Below are 23,854 nucleotides of genomic sequence, written 5' to 3'. Positions count from 1 at the left end.
GGGATATCATCAAGAAAGTAAAATATGACCCACAAAATAGGAAAAAAAACTACTTGCAAATCATATATCTGAAAAGAGTCTAGTATCCAGAATACATTAAGAACTCTTTCAACTCAACAACCATAACAAAAAAGGTAAATAACCCAGTTAAAAATAGGTAAAGAATTTGAATATATATTTCTCCAAGGAAGATATAGGAAGGTTATGTCCAATAAGTAAATGAAAAGAAGTTCAACATCATCAGTTATCAGAGAAATGCAAGTTAAAATCACATTGAGAGGTCACTTCATACCCATGGGGATGGCTATAATTTTAAAAAATGAAAAATAAGTATTGGTGAAGATGTTGGGAAATTGGAACCCTTGCACATTGCTGGTTGAAATTTAAAATGATGCAGTCACATTGGAAGACAGCCTGGCAGTTCCTCAAAAGACTTAAACATAGATTCACACTTGACCTAGCAATCCTGCTTCTAGAAATCCACCCAAGAAAAATGAAAATATATGTGCATCTAAGAATGTGTACACAAATATTCATAGCAGTATTATTCATAATAGCCTAAAAGTAGAAAAACCCAAGTATCCATCAACTAGTGAGCAGATAAACAAAATGTGTTATAGCCATACAATGGAATACTATTCAGCCATAAAAAGCAGAAGTATTGATGCATGGTACAAATGGATGAACATTGAAAACAATATACTAAGTAAAAGAAGCAGACCTAAAAACCACATATTATTTGATTCCATTTATGTGAAATTTCTAGAATAGGCAAATCTATATTGGCAGTGGCTGCTGGGATATAGGGGGAATGGGGAGTGACTGCTTATGGGTATTAATTTTCCTCTGGAATAATCTGGGATTACATAGTAGTGATGATTGCACAACTTTGTGATTGTACTGAAAACCACTAATTATAGCCTTTAAAGGGGCAGATTTTATGGTATATGAATTGTGTATCAATAAAGCTATTATTTTAAAGAGGAGAATTATGTGTCTAACAACCATGTAGGAGAAATGTGCTAAGTTTCAATTTTATCTATCCTGACTGGCTGGATCAGTAGTCTGCTTCCTTCTTCTTCAGAACCTGCCCCCAAATATTTACTGATTCCTTCACCTATGGCAGAAGGTGCCAGAGAGCTATGGCTTGATCCAGTAACACTGGACATTACAGGGGTCCACATTTGTCACATCTTATATAGAGCCCTTCCCTCATGTTATATTTGTATAGTGAACAACCCCTTTCTCCAAAAATGAGTCATGTGAGACCCAAAAAAGTCTGAGGCAACAGAGAGAAAGGAAAGTATTGGAGCATAAGCTATAAGGAATAGTTGTCCTCATTGTTCCAAAATCCTCTCCTACAATTGAGAATAATCAATTGTATTTCTACTTCTACTCCCTTCTACTCCCTTCCATCACAGTAGATTGGGAAAATATTTTTAAGACTTTCAGTTAGAGACTAATCTATTCCCAGTTCACATTAGTGAACTTAAGCCATTCTCAGTGAGGACTGGCAACCATAAAAGAGTCCAGAGGTACTTCTGTCGTCCATTCTAATACTTGACAGCTCTGGCCATTAATATACCAGTAACAATGTAACAATTCCAGTAACAATTCTCCATATTTAATCTAGTTCATAATGCTTGGTGTAAACCAAATGACCTCTTGTTACATCTTTGGTAGAGAGTGAGAAGAGATACTATTGATTTATAGTTGGAAAACAGTGCCTGGGAAAGAAACAATAATAGGAACTAGGAGTTTTTCAGAGAATGACAAATCATCAGTCTCTAAGCATTTGAAATCCCCCTGTAGATAGAGTTTACCCAAACTGGTCACAGGACTCTGGGTGAAAGTGCATAAAGAATGTGGGGAGATATAATTTTAAAAGAGGAGTTTAAGTCCTTTGTGAGTTAGTGAGGCCAAATGAATCTGGCCAAGCCAACACTTCCCACAAGCCAACATAATGACAGAGACTCAGATAAGCACCACTAGCCAGCAGAGTCCCCTTCAAGAGGTAAAGCACTTTGAAAACTAGATTCCCAAAAGAACCATCACTACCATCCTGCCCAGGCCACCTTACCTAACCGAAATTGATTGGAGACATTCCCACATGTTTGCATTATCTCCGGGCTATTCCATCCTAAGGGGTATAATGCACAGCCCGAGCTTATCAGCAGCCCTGGAAAGAAAAGCATACAAATAGGTAGAAAAAATATAACAGATTTTCCGTCACCCAAAATTTCTCTCTGGATTAGCTTGGCTCAACTTCTTCCTCTTCTGTTCAAAGTTTATCTTTCCCCTTTAACCCTAAATGTCTATGACACTACCAACTCAACAGAATTTCTTTGCCATGCCATAAGCAGTGAGTTGAAGTAGATAGTAGAGGGCACAACTTATAAAGGAAGGGCAGTGTTGGGAATTGAGACAGGCCAGTGTACTTTTTACAACCCAAATGTTCTTGACAATAACTTATAACACTAAGTTGAACTTCCCAGTCCGACTCCTCTTCTATCTTGGTCTGATATTCAAAGAATAACAATGTAGAGACTGCTACTCTTTCCTAAAATTCAGCTTTTTCTAAGAGTCAAATAGGTCCCTCTTAGTTGAAGGTACATCATGATTTCTATCAGTTGGAATCACTTCTATCTCAGCTGCCAGACTGAGATCTAGAGAAAACATACAAATTGGGTAGGCTTCTCCTGGTGAGGAAGGCACCACACTCCCTCTTCCAGAAATAATTTCTTATTCTGAGAAATCATTCCAGCTTTATGCTAAGCATTTCTCCTTTATTTGGATTCTAATGCTTTTCACTACACCCCTTGTCTTCCTGTCCATTTTGTTTAGGTTATTTGGTCACTGCAGAGAAACTGTGGGATCTTGGTGATAACCTTACTCTTCCAACAAAAGGTACAAGTCTGGGTCTGCTTGCTGACAGTGCCTTCCAAGGGCAAGTGCGTCATCCCTAGCTCTTGCTTACTGCCTAGGTTTACCTTTTATAACCTACAACACCCCCAATCCTGCCCCATGCCTTTGGTGACAGTGAGTTGGACTAAGCATTGACCCTGGAAACAAAAGTGACAAAATTGGGGCACCTGGGTGGCTCAGTGGGTTAAAGCCTCTGCCTTCAGCTCAGGTCATGATCCCAGGGTCCTGGGATCAAGCCCCACATCAGGCTTTCTGCTCAGCGGGGAGCCTGCTTCCTCCTCCTCTCTCTCTCTCTGCCTGCCTCTCTGCCCACTTGTGATCTCTGTCTGCCAAATAAATAAATTTAAAAATCTTTAAAAAAAAAAAGTGACAAAATTCATTGGCTGGCCAGTGAAAGCTGACATCATAACCTGGCATGAAGAGAAGAGTTGGGCCAGATTCTTCTTTCTGGAAATTTTAATCAAGAAACAGAAATGCTGAGCTAGTTAGCAGATAGAGTAGAAGTTAGAGGAAAAACACCAAGAGGTAGAATCAAGTCTGTGTCAAGCTGAAGCCAAGTTCAATTCAAAGTTATGGACAGATGTCAATTCTGGGGAAGCTGAGTGAACTGATTGCTAGAGAAAAAGGATACAGTAGTATGAAGCAGATACACCGTGATGAAAAACTCCATACTCCCCCTGAAAGAGCTACAGAAAATCCAGTCCTTCCCAATGGCTTTCCAGTTTCACTTTCCTTGTGTTATAATAAACTCCCTTTTAGTGAAAGAACTCAAGTGAGCCTCTCCTACTAGCAACAAAGAGAGCCTAATAACAAGAACACTATACTCAGGTGCTATACCAAAGGTTATGGGAAAGTGATGTGCCACGAATATAAATGCAGAAACTAGCACATAACACAGAAGCTCCACAGAGAAGGTGTTTGATCAATGATGAATGAACGGCATATTTAGAGGTTCCAGAGCTCTGGGGCTCAGCTGGACAGTGAAAGGCAGAATATTCCAGAGACTGCTGGCCTCCCCTCCACCTCTCTTTCCCCACTGAGGAAGATTCCATATACACTCTGAGAAGCTAATAAGCCCTCTTTGTCTTAAGATGAATCCTTTTGGAAGAAGATCACAAAGTACTCTAAGCTTGTCTGCAACATGGCAACCAGCTTTTCTCACTATTCCATGAGTCCAGAGAAAAAGATGAGGGCCTTAAGAAATAGCAAGAAAGGCTTATCTAGGGGTGCCTGTGTGGCTCAGTCAGTTAAGTGTCTGCCTTTAGCTCAGGTCATGTTCCCAGGGTCCTGGGATGGAGCCCTGCATCTGAACAGGAAGTCTGCTTCTCTCTCTCCCTCTGCCCCTCCCCCTGCTTGTGCTCTCTTCCTCGCTCTCTCAAATAAATAAATAAAAATGTTTTTTAAAAAAAGAAAGGTTTAAATAGGATAATAGTGATAACTTTCTGACAGTGAGAGAGGGTTTAGAAACTAAAAGAATGACCAATTAAGGCTAGAAATTCCCTTCAGTGGAATGCTTAAAATTAGAAGGCATTCTTATCTGTCTCATAGTCTTAAAGGAAATGAAGCTGGTCACTCAAAGACTTTTCTAGGCTCTGGAATTTATCCATTGACAATGGAACAGCACTCCTATTTGTTTAGGGCTTCCTTTGTTTGCTTGTTTGTACCACAGATAAACTGAAATCCTGAGAGATGAGGAGGTATGAGCCAGAATATGGAACCCAGAGTATGCACAGTGGGTTAAGGACAAAATTGGAAATGAAATCTAAGCCTTTTCCTGCTTCTAGTATATATATCCTTTGAGGGAAGAGTTACTAAAAAGTGAGCTTTTCCACACAAACTAGGAAGAAAAGAACATAAGTTCATAAAAGTACAGCAGTTCTGCTTTCCAACCTCCACATTCAGACTGGCATGAACTCTGATTTCTCAAGCAGGTATTCCTGCTGGCTAAGTGTCTGCCTCAACATGGCAAGGGGAACCTTCTACTTTCCTCAGCCCCCTCTTGTTCCTCAGACCTTACCAGGTTGAGGAGCTCAGGTCAGGAATTACCTCCTCCAGGAAGCCTTTCTCACCAGCCCCAAGGTCCCACCTCCAGACTAAGTTACGTATTCCTTCTTTTTGTTCCCATAGCACCCTGTGCTTAATCCTGTGATTTAAATATCCCGAGATATATATGCTTTACAACTGACTGAGGTCTGCTTCCCTCACTAACGTGTGTGTTCCTGGAAGGGAGGAACACTTGGCACCTGGTATGTAATAGGTGTCCAATAAATGCATCTGTTTCAGAGTATATTATGTGTACCTGACAGACAGCTTCCTTTGCCCATGCTACCCAAGGGGGAACCTTCTAAAGGTATCTTCATAGCAGGGATGGGAGATCATCCTAGACACCAGATACAGACATAGAATCTTAAAGAGAGAAAGGCCTCTGGAGTTTACCTACTCCAATTTGTCCCCATTACAAATGTGGATATTGAGACTCAGAGAGGGAAAGAGATTTACCTATGGTCACATTGCCAGTTACTGACAACAGTTTTTCCCACTAATCAGAGTGATCATCAACCCTTACAAGCTCTGCTGTTCCGGAGATGGGTATCCAGAAATGACTACTTTTTGACAACAATATCTCTAGCAAGCACTAGGAATCTTATAGGTGTTCCATCCAGAGAGACAACACAACACAATGACTTCAGAGAACAATATCGTATTCTATACTTGAAAGTCATTAAAAGAATAGATCTTTAATGTTCTCGCCACACACATACACAAACAAGATGTGAGGTGATGGATGTGTCATCCAACCTTATTATGGTAATCATTTCACAATATATATGTGTATCCAATTATCCCATTGTACACCTTAGACTTACAGGGTGTTGTATGTCAATTACATTTTAATAAGATGGGAAAAAAGAGAGAACAGGTTCTGTAGTCAGTCTAGATTTAAGTTCAAATTCCAATTCTGCCACCTAGAGTCTGTATGTGACTTTTGGCAAGTCACTTAATCTCTCTGTGCCTCATTTATCTTGACTTTAAAATGAGAATATAGTACTCCATCTTATAGGGCTGTTTCAAGAAATAATACTTAGAAAGTGCTTAGCATATAGAAAGTGTTCGACAAAAAAATTATTTTCATTAAACAGCAGCCTCTCCCTATGACTCCTCTCTCACTTTCCACCTATTTTCTCCGTGCTAATTTCTTCCTCAACTCTTTGTCCTCATAAAAAATACAGCTGAAAAGTCAAATGCTCAACAGGGCTCGATTCAAAAGCTTCCTGGCTGGAGTTGTTATCTTGCAATTTTTTGCAGGCATCAAGCCAGAGACTAGAAATCTTGGCCAGGCATGTGTTCTGCCCCAGTGCGTGTGGCCCCAAGCTCTATCCAACCAGGCCTCCTACTCTTCCCATTCCCTATCCTCCCTCCTGCCTTTTAGATAGATGAGTGCAGTAGCTTGTACACAGGCTTCATGGAGATGTTTGACTTGTAACTGATAGCTGATTCCATCACATTTGCTCATAGCTGGAGAAAGATGTGTCCTGGGAGACATATTTTAAAAATGAACTCACAAGGTAATTTATCCTCAGTTATGTTTGTTTCCAAAAGTTCTCATCAATTTGGGATTCTGAAGATGAGCTTCAAATAGAAATGCAGAAGTCATTTGCCAGTGCCAGGCCTTGCCATCTTCTGGAAGAGTGGGGATTATTAAAAAATGTTGATTCTTGGGCCTCAGCCGTAGATATTTGATTCAACAACTGTAGCCTAGGAATATGCATTTCAAAAGCACCCTAGTGATGCTGATGCATCTGGTTCTGGTACCAACACTTAAGATAAACACCACTAAAAATATGAAGAACAGCAGCTCTGATGGCAGAGAAAACTAGTTTAAACCCCAGCCCTGCCACATATGACCTATAGCCCTGACTCCCACCTCTCTAGGTGCTGTTGCTAACTCCTGGACTTATTACCTCTCCAACCACATATGTCCCCTGGTTCCGCTAGGAACTTTCTTATTCTCATCTGCCTCTAGAAAGGGTATTTTATTATCCTTATTTCTCTACTATACAGTGACCAGTTGGACTGACATCTTGCTTCCCTTCCTCAAGTTTTCTTTCTACAAGAATCCCCTATTGCAAAATGTACCAAATGTCCTCCCCAAACATGGTTGCTATGGCTAGTATTCACTTCTCTGACCAAGCAGAGGACTGGAGTTAAGCACTTTACTCTGTTTCGGCTCAAACCTTCACACTTACCTTCTTGGATGAACTCGGAACCCTCTTTGAAGCTACTTCTCAGCTACAGTCAACCTTCCCCTGATGCCACAATTAACTACTTCACCACATCCCAACAGTTGTATAAACTCCTCCAAACTGCACATTCTCCATTAGGTAGATGACAAATCTTTGTCTCTGGGCAGAGAAAGCCCTCTCCCTGGGTGCTATCGACCCCTTTCACTTCCCCCCTGCCAGCCATTCATAAGTACAAATACTGAGTGTGCAATCATTGTTATACTCTCCACCAAATATCTGTCTAAATATAATTATTAGGTAGTCTGAATTTACTACCTGAGCAAAAGTCTAGTATGGGTTTATTTCTTATTAATTTGCTCAATTTATTGCTCTTAGAGCACTTCAACTCAAACACAGTAGAAAATTTTTAAGTCTGCCCTCCAGCTATAATCTCAGCTTTTCCTGCCCAGGGAGCTCCCCACTCACTCTCCCTTTCATTGGACCCCATATTCTCTCGGAGTTACAAGACAATTTACTTCTGTGAGCGATATTTGAAGTAGATCAGGGGAGTCTTCACACAGAGGCTGCATTTGACATGAACTTTGAGAAATAGGCAGATGTTTACAGACAGAGATGGAAGAAAAGGGAATTCTAGAAAAAAGCAACACTGTGAATGAAACTGAGCAGAGGCTCTCAAATTTTAGCATGTACTGGAATCATGCTGGAGAATGATAACAAATCAAAGACAGTAGTTACCTTTGCTCCAGGAACAAGGGACCGTGATCAGGATATGAAGGCGACTATAACTGTATTGGTAATATTCTTAAGCTGAGTGGTACATACCTCTGAACTATTTTATACTATATTGTAAAAAATAAATCAGTCTGAAAGGCTGTGTAAAATACAGAGTGGAAGACATCAGTTCTGATTCAGTAGGCTTAGAATGGCACTAACAAGCACCCAGGTAATTCTTACACAGGTGTTTCATGGACCACTCTGAAAAACATTGTGATAGCATTTCGTCTTCAAGGGGGTAAGGAAAAATCAATAGTACCAGTGCATAAAGCTCTGGGCTGAGATTCAGGAGCCCTGACCCATATTCTCTGCTCTGTTCCAATTTGCTACACAAATATTTGCTACTTAAATACTATTTACTACTTTAAATACTATTTTCCCAAACAGAAAGCCACTTTTATCCTTGTTTAGCATGGTAAGGATAAATGAAATGATGCCAGTGAAACTTTGAAGGATTGTCCAGGAAATGCATGGTTTCCAGAGAAGATAATGGTTTTTAGAAAAATAGTTCCCTTTCCTTGATTCAGGTCCTCAGTGATCTGTCTCCAGTGGCAATTTTCATTGAGCTTGAAGCATATAGCATTAGGACCGTGCATGGAAAAAAAAAAACACTGGTGCCTGTCTGGGTATGTTGAATTCTATCTCCTTAAAGAAAAAAAAAATGTCCAGGGTGATGTTTCTCACTTGAGTTGAAGAAAGGGAACACAGTGTACACCTCAGAGTCACTGGGGAGATTTTTCAAAACACCAGACTTCCACCTGTTCCTATGTATATCAGAATGGGAAAGAGGATGGGAGAGATGGGGAGTCCACATTTTTTAAGCGCTCCAGGTGATCCTGATACATTCCATGCTCTAGAAAGTTTCTTGGCCTCCCTCAAGTAACTCAATCCAAGATCTTACACTTTTTCCTGCCAAGAAGTTCCTTATATTTACTTCTCAACTATTTCTTCTTTGTTTAGCTCTTACCGAAGATAGAGAACAATTCACAAGCATCTTGCATATGTATACACAGGGGAATGTGAATAATGACCTTGTTCTCAGGGACTAGGGGCCAGCTGGTTGGAAACCTCAGCATCCCCAAGGTTGAAATAATCTCCTGGCCAGATGTTTCCTTCACCGGTTGGAGCAGGGCATGAAGGTCCCAGTGGAAGGCTCTCTGGACCCTAGGCTTGTCCAGCTGGATCAGCTGCAGGTGGAGCAAATGGGACCCAAGGGCCCCATCAGGTCACCTTGCTAAGTCTGACTCAGGCCAGCAGCTCTTTATTTCTTCCTGTCTCTCTCACTTCCCACCGTTCATCTCTGTGGGCAGCTGCCAAACTGGGGAACAAGAGTCAGGAGGGGGAGGAGGTTGTTCTTAATGGATACTCCATCTCTTCAGTGGTTTGGGGTCTGGCAGAGATAAACCAGACCTAAAACAAATTGGCTCCACCCACTAATGTATTTCAGTTAATGCACTAGCTGCCGAGAAGCTGCCAGACCTGGAGCAACAAAATCAATTCCCCTTAGCTGAACAAGCTTAAACTTAACCCCCACAGTTCCTTCTCTTGTGTCTTTTATCCATGGTGCTAAACATGCTGTTCAAGTTTAGCTTCCTGACACTGGCAGAGTGTATCTGTAAGAGGTCAGATCCAAAGTCTTTGAAGACCCTTGGGTTATATGATCATGTGCCAAGGGGCTTCTAGAAAATATGATACGTCCAAGCAGTCTTCACCATTTCCCTACGTCTGATAAAAACGTGACAGGCACGAGTTTCTAAAAAGGTAGTAGGAATGACACTCATTTGGCTGGTGTTACAGATGGGGAAGCTGTTAGAATTTAGCAACCTGCCCAATATCATTCACATATCCAGGGATAAACCTTGTACTACCATGCCTTGGGTGTTGACTCCTTCCATGACTACTGTCAAATGGCGTTTTATTCTTGAACTTTAAAATCCCTCCTCTGAGTGTAAATACTGTGGCCATGTTCCTATGGGCACGAGTCAATGGGGAATCATTCTATAAGGGGAAACATATGAGATGTAAAGGGTGCTGATGTTTTTACTTCCTCTGTATGACACCTATCACTCAGCCAAAGTACCTCCCCACTCAGTCTATGAGTATCTAAAGCTCCATGACCTACCCACATACCTCCTCAAGAATTTTCTTTGATTTTTCCTGACCTAGGAAGTGGGACAAACTAAAATGTATCCTATGGAGAATGGCAAGGGTTTCATAAATGTCTCAGTCAAGCCCAAGCAAGCTGGGAACAGAAGCCACTGTTAATGGTTGGAGTCTGATGGAAGCTGTTGCTACTGGCCTTCTGATTTCTGCCAGTTAGTCCCTCCTCACTCTCTGCTAGCAACTCTTAGAAATTCAAATGAAGCTAAGTTGCCACTCTCAAATCAGAAAAGGGCTCAGGGTGGTAGAGTGCTAAAGGCTACCAGACAGGGCTAGCCATAGAGAGATATAGGCCAAATAAGCAGTCACTACAGTCTGTCTGGTATCTAGCATTTCACTTTTAGAGCTGTATTTCTTTGGTGAGGATCATACATCAAACTTGTTAGTAATTAGCACTTGTGTCTACATGTTTATCAGATCACTGTCCTCTGAGATAACTATCAGAGATCAAGGCTTTTAGATACCAAGTATATTTAGAGTACACATTGTTATCCCTGAAAAGTGGATCTGGATAATATCATTAAATGGGCACTATTCAGGCAGAAGAAGGTGATGAAATGGAGGGTGAACAAACCAGATATCAACTCTGCTGTTAGTCAATTTTGCTGCGAATGAAGTCTTGGTGTAAATGGCAGTTTAGGGAGTCCTAGGCTGGGTGTTTCAAAGGAGTTCCCATTCATAGCCTTTGGGTTGGGTAAAGGGGAGGGGCTGAGAGTGGATTTCTCCATAAATAAACACTTCCCACCCCTACCCCCACTGCCAAGCTCCACAACCTACCCAAGCCCCACAACAGTCTTACCTCCCACGAACTGTGCTGCTCCCATGCAACGTCCCATCATTCTGGAGATGAGCTCCTCCATGCAGCAGCCCAGGACAGCAGCCAGTGCCACGAGGAGCAGCAGAGCACAGCCGGCACCTGTCACCACCGTGCACATCTGCCAGGCCAGGCTTGGGATGGCACTGAAGCTGGCATAGCGCCCACACTCTTCCACCATGATCAGACTGTGCCCCTCTCCCCGCACAGGGTAGTTGCACCTCCGGAATGTGCTGAATGACACTGGCTTCCCCAGCTGGGATCCAAAGAGCCAGTAAGGCAGGAAGTAACTGGTAGAACTGGCCACAGCAGTAACAAGGGACAGGAAGGCCCAGAGGGTCCCCACCAGTGTCAGGCTGCTCCTCATGGTCCCAGGTTTCTCTGCAGGGATGGGGAGATGAGTTGGGTCATAGCACCAAATGCAGAAAGTTAGCATGTAGGCTCCATTGGCCTATTTTTCATCTGGCTAGCCAGTCCTAGGACTTGTTTATAGACAACTTGGTCTTTGCCTTTGGATAAGATCATTCTTTCGAGGCCCATTTAGGTCCTTCTGGGATTCTGCTTTCCAGCACTTTTCCCATCTTCCCTTCCTCCCACCTGATTCAGAGTTCTAGGGTCTCTAGGCTGCAATAGAAGAACCATAGAACTGAATTAGTGACTCTTCGGCCAACTCAAATGCAGCCTAATTAGTGAGCTTTCAACTAACTCTTGACATCTACCTAGCATGAAATGAGTGGTAGGAGCTGAAACTGGAATGAAACCAAGGCAGCCCAGAGAATCGTCAGCTTCCAGTGGAATGGCCTTGCTGTCCTGGGAACCTGGAAGAAGATGGTATCTCAAGGGGGTCAGAAACCAAGTTGTTTTCAGAGAATAAAGGAAGAAGGAAGGAAGAAGATGGAAGACAACTTACAGGGCTGCCCCTCCTACAAGACAGAAGAGGGAACGAGAGCTCACTATGGAGTTAAAGGATGTGCCCATGGGACCTATGTAGGATATCCAGTAGTGCATCAGTATGAACTGTTCACAGGGTTGTAACATTTAGAATAAAACAAGGGGTGTCTGTCTCACACCCCATCGTTGTCACTGAGTGAGCACTGTTCAGTCACTTTTTCCCCAAAAACAATATGGGATGCAACTTTCTAAGCAGTGAGGGTTGTTTAACTCTAGATGGGCTACTAAGAAAACCTGCCTCATCCTTTACTCGATATAGTCAGGAAAGCTTCTCCTCTCTCTGAAATGGATCAAGTACCCCCTGCCTGGCAGTAGGAACATACATCTGTAACTGTAAGGACATTTCAAGGTGCCTTCTGGAACAAGTAATCTCAGATTCAAGATGCTGAGTTTTTTCAGATCTAATCTCAGCCCAGCTCACAAATGGCTTTCACAGACCCCTCTGTTAAAAATCAACCACTTCCCTCCCAACTCCATTAATCTGCCATTGCTTTCTGGCCTCAATTAGGGCAGAGACCACACTGCAGCTTGATGACAGCACCCTGAATGTCTCCAGCAGGCAGATGGTGGAGTATATTTCAGAAACTTCTCCATGATTCATCACCGTTGCTTAAAGCTACAGGTGGTGGGAGAAAGGTTCAGCAGTGGGGACGCAAGGTAAGGGGGAATACAGGCACTGGGTGTATGAGGCTACCATACTGCCCGTCTAAGACATTGTCAGGAACAAGCAGCAGTTATACTCAGGGTCTTGGGGATTGTGCCCAGCTGTGGACATTTTCACAAACATGTCTGGCACAGAGCAGACACTCCAACTCATGTTTGTCTAATGAAACCCATTTCATAGAAGCAGCCAATTTCCAGGCTGGTAAGGACTGTAATGAATCACCTAATTCAACCTTCTTGTTTTACATATGGGGCACATGGCCCAGTAAAGGGGGAAATCATTTCCCCCAAGTCATAGACAAAGTCAGCAAGCAGCAAAACCGGAATAAGAAACCTGATCTGCAGATTCCTGGGCGAGTACTTATCTACTACATAGTACTAACACCCCTCCCCCAACACTTTGCAGACTGGAATCCAAAGAGGAAATGATTTACCCAAGGGTAAAGGGCTATGAGTACACTGGCCAGACTGGAGCCCAGTTATTTGATTCTTAGCATAATGCTCTGTTTTCAGTCTACCACAATTCCCCTCCTGAAACATATGTATTGTCTGCTATGTGTTTTGTGCAGGAAGAGAGAAGGGATCATAAATTGCAGGTGCTTACTTTGGAATGCCAGGGCCTGGGAAGAAAGTGCCCTGAGTTGGGCCCCTGGGAATGAGGTTTTGTACCCAAGGCGGGCAGGGTGAGAAGATGTGATGAGGGATTGAAAGCCAATGGGAGAAGAGGAACTAGTTTTAAGTAATTGCTGTTAGAAAACAGGTACACTTGGCCACAATGAGATAATGCTTATGCTTGTTATTTTAGAGTTTGTAATATTATGAGAAATGCAAGCAGCCCTCTATTATGGTCTCACTTCCCAGTGAAGAAGCCCAGGCGGGAGGATGAGAGGAAACCAGCTGACAAACGCTTAGGGCTGCATCAACATACCCCCTTCCAAAGGTCATTATTTCATGAACTCTGCTCAACAACCCTCTCTGTAAAAAATAAAATAAAATAAAAAGTCACCTCCAATTTACAAATGAGCACAGTGAGGGTCAGAAAGCTAAGTGACTTGCCCAAGGTTGCACAGTAATTTAATGGAACAGCCATTACTTCGCACTTCTCATTCACCCACCACCTTTCCCCCATGTTCTCCTTTATCACCCCAATAGTATTACAGTTAAAAGCCTCTGTGGTTTCCCAACCAGAACTTGAAAAAAATGTTTAAGAATGGGGAAAGAATTAGAAATGCAAACTGGGAAGGTAGGAGGAAGGCCGCTTTCTCTAAGCAGTGTGTAAACCAGTAGAATAAGAGCATTAGCCGTTTCAAGCTCAGCAACTCTAGTCAGAACCAACCCCATATGTTGCCCATAAACGTCATCACTTTGAGATCAAAAGTCTCGGTATGACAACCAGTAGAAGGGCAGATAATTTAAGGTGGAGAAAGAAACTTTATCACTGAGTGGTACCTAGGCTATACTAGAAATAAAAGGTGGGGGTCTGACATTAGATTAGCATCATCTGGGGGCACCCAGGTGGCTCAGTCGGCTAAGTGTCTGACTCTTGATTTTGGCTCAGGTCATGATCTCAGGATTGTGAGGTCAAGCCCTGTACCCAGCTCCATGCTCAGTGCAGAGTCTGCTGGAGGTTCTCTCTCTCTCTCCCCACCCCCACCCTTCCCCAACTCATGTGTGCACAGGCGCACATGCAGGTTCTCTCTCTCACAAATAAGTAAATAAATAAAATCATTATTTTGAGAGAGAGGACAGTGTGCAGGCATGGCGAGGAGGGGCTGACCATATCTCTTCAGAGATATGGTCGTCATTCTAATACAGAGGAAAAGGGAGAGAGAGAATCGCAAGCAGACTACACACTGAGTGTGGAGCTGGATGCAGAGCTTGATCCCACGACATAGAGATCATGACCTGAGCTGAAACCAGAAGTTAAATGCTTAACCAACTGAGTCATCTGGATGCTCCAATAAATAAAATCTTTTATTTATTTTTTTAAAATGTTAAAAAAAGATGATCATAATCTGTAACAAATAAGGATGTTTTTAAAAAAACTACAATACTACCAACCACTGTCACTATAATTTTATTTTTAAAATGGAATTTTGAAGCCAAGTTGAAAGAAGGCAGAATCACAAAATCCAGTTTAAATTACGTATGCTTAGCTTTAGAGAAACTCATCAGCTTTCAGAATTTAAATACTTTTAATTTCAGGAAAGACCCATTGTCCTTATTTCACTGAGGACTAGGACAACCAATCATGCCAGTTCTCCTGGAACCAAAGGATTTCCTGGGATGTGGGACTTACACAGTGACAAAACTAGGAAAGTTAATCACCCTCTTTAGGACTAAAGGTGTGGTGAGCCAGCACTGTTCGAGGACAACAAGCTGAGAATCACTGCCACAGATAATTCTCTAATGTTCTCTTCCCAGGACTCAATATGAAGTTAAAAGTGACCATGGCATTAAACAATGGAGAGATGAAGCCTATGTATTCTGAATGTAAACCTCTCTGAATCATAGATGTGACCTCATGAAGTCAAGGAAGAGAACTCAGAGATCCAATTGCTCAATATTTTCTGAGCATAGAATAAGCCCCAACCCAGCTTCACCTGTGGCTGTTCAGGGAGGCATTGGGCCATGTGGAGTCTATGCAAGCACACTGCTACATGTTCACATGTGCCAGACAAGGAGGTACATTCAGGAAAACGCTTTTAGTTCCTGTATGGCTTGCAATGGATGTCCACCCATGACACTCTTCCAAAGCAATCCAAGTTCAATCCCAGGAACTAGCCAAGTCTCTTTGCACTCACATAAATAAAAATCATGCACAGTGCTATACTTCATTCTATCTTTATTCTTTCTGTATATGTCACGTATGCAATGGCTGTGTTTCCCTGTCCTGGAATTCTAACCACACAGTTACACTGGAGTTCAGAAAACAAGAACTCAACCCTGGTGTTCCTGCTAATTTGTCCAGTAACAAGATATTGATAGGATTCTTATTGATCCTCTCTCTTTAGGTGTCACATGGTCCCTCATCCCTTAGTTTCTTCATCTCCTAAATGGGTCATGTGCCTGTTTCTGAGAGTAGCTGTATGAAATGCAGTGAATGTGGCCAGAAATCTGTGACAACCAGGGTGGAAGCATGAAGTGTGTTCTATATTTACTGTCCTTACTGAAGGCTAATGCTCACTAATCTTTAGAGAGATGATCATCATTCTAATTCAGACTCATGGGTAGGAATCCCTTCAACATTTTGAGGCAGGAAAACCACCTAAGCCATACATGTCAAATGGTTATCTATATTGCTTTTAAAGAACTCCAGAGAAGGGAACTCTGATTTTTCTCAGTATGTTAACAACTCTCCCTGTCAATAAATCATTCATTTTGTCTCATTTGAAACCTTCTGTGCTGTAACATAAGGATAATTTCTTTGGTTGCATCCTCAGATAGAATGGAGAAGAGCTTGGCTGGTCTTCCAGATGATTGCTGGGAGCTTACCTTTAGCCCTCTTCCCCCTAAAATGAGCATTCTACCTCTCTCTGTGGTGTCTCGTTGTCATGTCTTTGATTATTTGTTTTCACCTTTTCAGTCTCATGTGTATGTACTCATACATAGGCACTTACTATCAAATGAAATTGGAAAAACTCTTGTTATTTTTTGGGTGGAGGAAAAGAAACCAAGTCTTTCCTTGACCTCATTTTCTCCCCAGTCCTCACAGACAAAGACTCAAATACTTTTGTCCCCATTTGAGCTTGTCATACAACTTTTGAGTTAAGGAAAGCACTACCTTACCAAAGGTAACAGGGTCCAGGCAAAGCACCCAGTGAGTTAATGACCAGAATAGGAAGTGGTCAGAAAGGGCGCTTCTGACTTGCAGCTGCTAAAGAAAACATGGTTGCAAGACTATTGGTTTCAGACTGGTCTGTAAGGAGTGGGTTTGTTGGCACTGGTGTTGGCAAAGGAATATGAACAGGCCTTTCTCCTCATGCCCCCCAGATGGTGTGCATTGCCTACCTGCCAACCCTGTTACAAACACATCATATGCAGCGTTGAGACTTTTGTAGGAAATGAGCAAGATACACAGGCAAATGCTTCTGGTGGTAAATAGGGCTACACTCTAGAGTCATGTCTTTGCCCAACATAGTTCTTTGTATAGAGTTGTATATATAAGTACCCTGAACCTGAACATTCTAGATCTTTCTACTTTAGACAGCCCCAAGCATTTCTCTCCTTATTTCCTGCCACCTGAGTCCTTCAGGGATTATTCCTCCTCTGTATGTCTCTGCAATGGGAGTGACTCCAAGTTCTCCTATGCCTGAAAGCATCACATGATGCAGTTACTATAAGGGCTTTATTTCCCATTTGTGTAATTGATATATCAAAAAAAAAATGCGCACATTTAGCACATACATCTCAATGAGTTTGGACATATGTTAATATTTTTAACACCATCACCACAATCAAGTTAATAAAACATACTCATAACCTTCAAAAATTCCTTGTATTGGTTTGTCTTTGTAAAGAATACAAGGTGAGATCTATCCTCTTTATTTATTTCAAAGTGCGCACAACACTGTACTGTTAACTTCAGGCACAAAGATATATGGAAGATCTCTAGAATTTACTCATCTAGCATCTGAAACTTGACACACATTGAGCAACAAGTCCCTATTCCCCCCTCCCACCAGTCCCTGGCACCACTATTCTACTCTGCTTTTAATGTCTCCCTTTTGACCTAAGCCTTATCTTTCAAATTCCTCAGCTGTCATGCTTGCTGATCTCTTTCTAAGCCTTCTCTCTTCTTCCCTCCTCTTTTATTCTGGAAATAAAAAGATTAGCAAAACTAACTATTTGGTTTATTTGTTTACTTTCATCTGAGATGTTCACAAACAGGCAAGGCAGTTGAAGGCAGGAAGTTAGAGAGTTCGTGGAGACAGAAAACCAACTGAATCCCTGACAACCTGGAAGGCTATTACTGAATAATCAATTTGGCCATGCAGAGAGAGAACCTTACAAAGATCCTCCATGTCAGGTCCTGGGCTATTCCCTTTCTCTAGAGCTGGAGGTTGAAAGGGTGGGAATTGGAATGATTTCCCTAAATTTCATATGAACACCTCCCTTTCCTGCAAAAAAAGTTGTGCTTACTGAGCTCCCCATTTGTCTTCTGTTTTGATGAGGTGCCAATTAGAACTCTTTGTCCCAGTTCTTATTCTGACTAGACAGATGCCACTACCATCAGTGATCAGTCGGTCAGCTCGGAGTCGCGTTCATCAGTTAGAAACCATTCCTACCAGCCTGCTCTGGCAAGACACTGTTAAGTCTTGTCAACAGTGGGCTAACTCGTACTGTATCTCTCTACACCCTTAGTTTCATGGTCCCATCCTTGCTGCTGTTGCCCAGTAGAACCTCTACCTGTTGCCTTAATAGGGAATAGAATGCCACCACAGCTAACCACCTCCATTCAGTGAACCTGGACAGTATAGGAAGAAGGTGGGCTAGATACTTCACCAACCACTTTGGCAGACATGAGAAGCAGTGTGGTATATTAAGAGCATTTCTCAAAATGATGGCCCCAACCCCTCTGCAATAGAAGCACCCTCAGTGCTGTTTAAAATGCACACTATGACTCTCCTTCTCAGAGTCACTGAATCACAATTCATGAGATTTGCATATTTAAAAAATTTCTCAATTGACTGGAAACTGATGATTGAGAAATATCATTTTAGTGGAAAAATGTCCAGGTTTTGGATTCAGATCTGAGATGGGGTCCTGAAGTCTTCCCTTTACAGGTTACATGAACTTGAGAGGATCACTTAAAACCTCATGGTCTCAGTTTCATCTATAAAATGGAGATGATTAAACATAGTTCAAGTGAAATGACATCTGTGGTACACCTAACACTAGGCTGGGTGCTCATTATTCTTCCCTCTACTGGAAAAGATTCCATTCCACCATAAGTAATAGAGAAGACTTGAAGTTTCCCAAGAAGCCGAACATCACCACAAAATGGAACTATTGAGCCCAATGTTCTTTTCGAGAATGGATTTATAGTCAAACTCTTTCAGGTTTTTCTGTAAATCATCATGCTTGGCACATAGTAGGAACTCATAAATATTTATGGAGTGAATACAATCTTTTGTTTCCAGCCCAACTGAATGACTTCAACATCTGCATTTCAGTTTAACCCCATCACCCCATTTTGGTCCCGTAATCCCAATTTAGGCAATTCTAAGAGACCAACCCAGCGCACCAGCAAACCGGATCCTCTCTTCTTTCTATAGCTGTCCCAAGCAAAATCCTTTCTTCTGCTCCCAGAGACATGCACTTCCTCTCCTCAAGTTACCAACTCTCCTGGGAAAATCAGCTGACAGTTAACCCTTAGGTCCTCAACCCCTGTCAATAGGAAATAGGAATCCAGCCCAGATTCCTCATACCCTCTATGCAAACAACAGGCTATGAGGGAGTAAAAATGCACAAGGCCCTCTTTGGGAAGAAAACAGCTTCTCTGAGCTATGAGATGAAAGTACAGGAAGCCTGAGAAAGGAAAGGGAGAAGAGGGGCTGAGCGAGGGGAGAGCAAAAGCAGTTTCTTATCCAGCTGTTTCCATTGCATTTGGCTCAAGTTGCAAATTTACCTTCTGACCACGCCGATTGACTTGTTCCCTCTCTTCAGACTCAGATCTGAGAAACAACTTCTCCTTACAGCTTGTCAGAAGGGGATGGGAATCCCAGCTGCTCTTTGCAGTGATGCCTGAAAACCTTGCTTTACCTTTGGGAGAGAGGGGCGGAGTCCAACCTAATGGGAATTAACTCCAAACACGCTGGAGGCTTGAAATCCAGCCTCAGACATGCAGACACTTGAGTAGCTTGGCTGGCACAGAGTTCCCCACCTCCATCCTCACAGCTGCCAACTCAGCTGTGTGTGTGTGTGTGTGTGTGTGTGTGTGTGTGTGTGTGTGTGTGTACGTACACGTACGCTCCCATGTTACAACTGCATCTCTGTCTCACTTCCTCATCTGCTGCTCGCGTGTCTATGGAGGAATAGAGATTCTCCCTAACTTTCCTAAAAAGCCCTAAATAATCTCCACCATATACATTAGGCAGCAGACCTAAGTGACTGGAAATGACAAAAAACACATGCCTGAATGAACTAAGACAGAATAGACTTTTTTCTCCAACTGATTTCCATTGTCTGATTCTCCAACAGTGCAATCAATGGCTCCAAGATGTAATGACTTTACATTTAAGAAACTTGAAATCACACATTGAAAAAGCTTAAAAATGCCTCTTTGAAAATAACAGCACTACCAAAAGTCAGTGTCTAACTTATCCCAAAGCACCAAAAACTGCTTTTGTGCTTAGAGAGATAACTGAGAAGTCTGGAGATTAATGGAGTTTGGCCAGATGCTTTGCTCCAACCTGATGTCATCTCTCCCACCTGTGAATGTCCCTGGCACTCCATATTTATTTTGAGAAACTTATCACCTTATACCTTGTGTTAGTTTTTCGCATATGTTTCATTTCCCCTCCAGGATGCCTTGTGAATAGGGAACTTTGCTAAACAAAATGAGTTGGAAGGAAGAATGGTAACCAGTCTAACTTAATAGAGCCTACTAGACTGGTCCAAAGTGTCTTTACTTCTATGTCCTATTTGCCCACCTAGAATGCTATAAAGGTTATCAGACCTATTTTCTGGCATTTTGTGACAACAATTTAAAAGAGGAGAATAAATGAACTAGCAGTTTGACAGATTAATTGTACCCCAATTATTTAACGAAGTTGAAAGTTTTTCCTGCCTGCTGTGGATACAAGTGGGCATCCTGTCTTTTATCAGTGATACAACCTTATATTCATGTATGCATTTGTCTATCTTTTTACTTTTCATCAGCAGTTTTTTATCATTTTTTCCCTGCCCTAACACATTGATAAACCACATTCCTGTCTGTAACAATGTCTTACAAGGCAGTCTCTGGGGGAGTGACAGATGACCTAGTAGGTGAAATGTCAGATTTTTGGCAGTGTGAGTCCTGAGATAAGTTTTAAAATTTCCCAGGTGGTGTCCCTTTAAGAATCACTGCTTCAGATGCAGGGCTGTATTAAGGGAAATGTTAGACCCTCTGTCATTAAAAATAAGTCAATATTAGCATACATGTAATAACTGTATAAGAGCTAAAAATTTTGACATAAGAAAAATAGTTTATTCCACTCTATGCATCAATAAATATTGCCCCTTGCTTAATGGTACACCTATCATTTGGAGAACTGATCATTTGTAACTCTAAGTAGAGATCATTTTTACTTAGCTCTTTTTATCCTTTTTTCCTTATGTTCCTAGTTCCCTTAAGTGGAATAATATGAAAACTTAAATGTCTACTAAATAATGATCTAATTTATTGGGTAGAGGCCTGTTTCCTGTTCTTAGTTTAACAGTTGATAATTCTCTCAGGGGAAAAAAATGATTGTATCCTGTGACTCTAGATAATTTTTCATTTAAAATGTGCTTTTCACGAAATCAGAGAGGGAGACAAACCATAAGAAACTCTTAATCACAGGAAACAAACCGAGGGTTGCTGGAGGGGAGGGAGGTAGAGGAATGGGGTGGATAAAAATTTTAAAAATAAGTGAAATATGCTATTTAGCCCTACTTTTCTAAGATCATGGGGGAAAGATTAAGAGGGGAACACATCTTGTAATTTATTAGAGGATAGGATGGTACATAATATTTTTAATAACGTAAAAATGGATATTGGTCAGGGACCCAAGGAACACCTAAATTTTGCCTTTGGTGAGTGTGGAATAAGAGTTCCTGCTAAGACAAGGTATAGTGATAGATGATTCTGATACATATCCTACCCCTATCCCTAGTTTGTAAACCATTGCTCTATGCAATAGAATTTCTCAAACAAAATCAACACCCTACAACATTTTGCAGTCTAGACAAAAGGTCAGCAAACCAGAGGCTGTGTTATGCACCAAATCCAATAGACTGCCTGTTTTATAGTTTTATTGTCACACAGCCACAACTTACTCATTTATGTATCATCTATGGCTGTTTTCATGCTACAATTGTAGATTTAAATAGTTGTTACAAGGATCTTATGGTCCACGAAGTCTAGAATGTTTACTATCTGACTCTTAATAGAAAAAAAAAAATGATGCTGACCCCTGGTTAAATCCACGCTGATAGAGACATTATGTCAATTGTTAAGTGAAAGGGGTTGAAAAAGAAGGGGAATGGAGGGAAATTTTTTTAAAAAATGCTGCTTGCTTTCATCTTTGTTAAGGTGCCAATCAACCCTCACCAGGTTTTTAGAATCCTTGAAGTTAACCATATACTACGGATCAGTATAAGCTAAATATTCTTTAAGCTCATGAAAATGTATTTCTCTGTTAACTATCCTTTGAACCTGTGTTTATGTCGTTAGCCAATATACCTTAACTATTTTTTTACTGACAACTTCATTGAGTCCTAAGTCACATACCAAAAGATTTACCCTTTTAAAGTGTGGAATTCAGTTTTTTAAGTATGTTCCCCAAATTGTGCAACCCATCACTACAATCTAATTCTAGATTTTTTTCCTTAACCCCAACTCATCAGAATATACTTTATTTTTGCCCTTTTGTCAGAGTTGCTTCTTTTTGGGGGGTTACTTGGGTTTTGTTTTGTTTTGTTTTAAGATTCAATTTATTTATTTGACAGAGAAAGAGATCATGAGTAGGCAGAGAGGGAGGCAGAGGGTGGGGGGAGCCGGCTCCCCGCTGAGCAGAGCACCCAGTGCGGGGGCTCCATTCCAGGACCTTGAGATCATGACCTGAGCCGAAGACAGAGGCTTTTTTTTTTTTCTCTTTATTTTTATTTATTTATTTATTTATTATTTTTTATAAACATATATTTTTATCCCCACAGAGGCTTAATCACTGAGCCACCCAGGTGCCTCTACTTGATTTTTTTTTAAACAAAAAAGTTTCTTTTTACTATGGGCTGCGTATTCTTTCCTAGTCTATAAGAAAGGGCCATTTATTTATAGAGGCATTTGTAGAACACCATTACCCTTGAACTTTGGAGAGTTTGCATAAAAGGGCTTGCAATAAACAATGAATCCTGCAACACTACATCAAAAACTAATGATGTGGAGCTTAACAAATAGCATGGAGGACATGGGGAGTTAGAGAGGAGAAGGGAATTGGGGGAAATTGGAAGGGGAGGTGAATCATGAGAGACTATGGACTCAAAAACAATCTGAGGGATTTGAAGTGGCGGGGGGTGGGAGGTTGGGGTACCAGGTGGTGGGTATTATAGAGGGCACGGATTGCATGGAGCACTGGGTGTGGTGCAAAAACAATGAATACTGTTATGCTGAAAATAAATAAATTTAATTAAAAAAAAAACTAATGATGTATTTTATGCTGACTAACATAACACAATAAAAAGAAACCCTGCATACTCCATGGCCTGTCAGGTTGAATACGGAAGGTATACCTTGCCTATGCTGTAGTATCAGTTCTAGACTGAAAACCTAGAGATGAAACTTATATTTACGTTTCTATAAAAAACAAAACTGACAACTATTTTGTTGAGTTTTTTTTTTAATTGTCCTCAGAAGATCAGCTGATAGTGTTAGCTAACGATGTATGTGCTCATAAATATTTAGTAACTGGATTCAGTTGGCAGGAGACCAAGAAAGGCCTAATTTGTAGCATTTGCTTATTTCCATGGTGGAAATATTCCCACCATGGCCAACTGCAAGCTATCAACTTGAAGTCAATAAAAGTGAAGTTGGGAAAATATACATGCAATCTACTGTCTTGAGCTGGTACAAGCCAGTTCCATCACATTGCTGTAGCTCAGATTTAAAGAATTATTTCAGTCTTATTTTGTATATCTTTAAAAATTACATACAATATGAACCAAAATAGGGTAGTTTTCATAGTTGTTTCGTATGTTACACATAGATGTCTACACACTCTACACTGTTAGCTGGCACTAAAATATTCCAATTTTTTTTTTTTCTGTACCAACTTTTAAGCTTTTAGAGTATAATTTGTGTATTATACAGAAGTAAACCAAAGATAAATTACTTGTGATATAGAATGACTAGAATTCATTTCTAGGGCAGTGTCCTAAAAGATTCATTGCTGCCTGCTTTAACAACTTTTGAGACAGGTTTTTTATTATATTTATAAAAGATGAAAAATAAACCAGGTTTATATATAAAAGATGAAAAATAAACCTTTTTTTTACCTTGTTATTTACCAATTTTCAGTATACTTTCAGTGTAAGTTAAGCTAAATTGCGTTATATTAACAACTATGAATATCCTTCTGTG

The 23,854-nt window shown here is 41.1% G+C and overlaps 1 protein-coding gene across 2 annotated transcripts in view; it reads right to left on the bottom strand.

Annotated features, from left to right (window-relative positions):
- The window catches only part of LHFPL1 (LHFPL tetraspan subfamily member 1), a 45,260-nt gene extending 25,998 nt beyond the window's left edge, over positions 1-19,262 (bottom strand). The window contains exons 1-3 of one of the 2 annotated variants that reach the window (XM_059385034.1): positions 19,163-19,262; positions 10,903-11,298; positions 2,081-2,179 (exon numbers count right to left, since the gene is read on the bottom strand). In XM_059385034.1, the coding sequence (XP_059241017.1) occupies positions 2,081-2,179; positions 10,903-11,284 (481 nt within the window). In that variant the 5' untranslated portion in view covers positions 11,285-11,298; positions 19,163-19,262. The remainder of the gene's footprint in view (positions 1-2,080; positions 2,180-10,902; positions 11,299-19,162) is intronic. The other variant, XM_059385035.1, reaches the window with a different exon arrangement.
- Between the last annotated feature and the right edge of the window lie 4,592 nt (positions 19,263-23,854).

This window comes from Mustela nigripes, chromosome X (genome assembly GCF_022355385.1).
Source record: "Mustela nigripes isolate SB6536 chromosome X, MUSNIG.SB6536, whole genome shotgun sequence".
Classification (NCBI taxonomy): Eukaryota; Metazoa; Chordata; class Mammalia; order Carnivora; family Mustelidae; genus Mustela; species Mustela nigripes.
The sequence above is the reverse complement of the archived record's forward strand: the minus strand, read 5'-3'. Positions and strand labels throughout refer to the sequence as shown.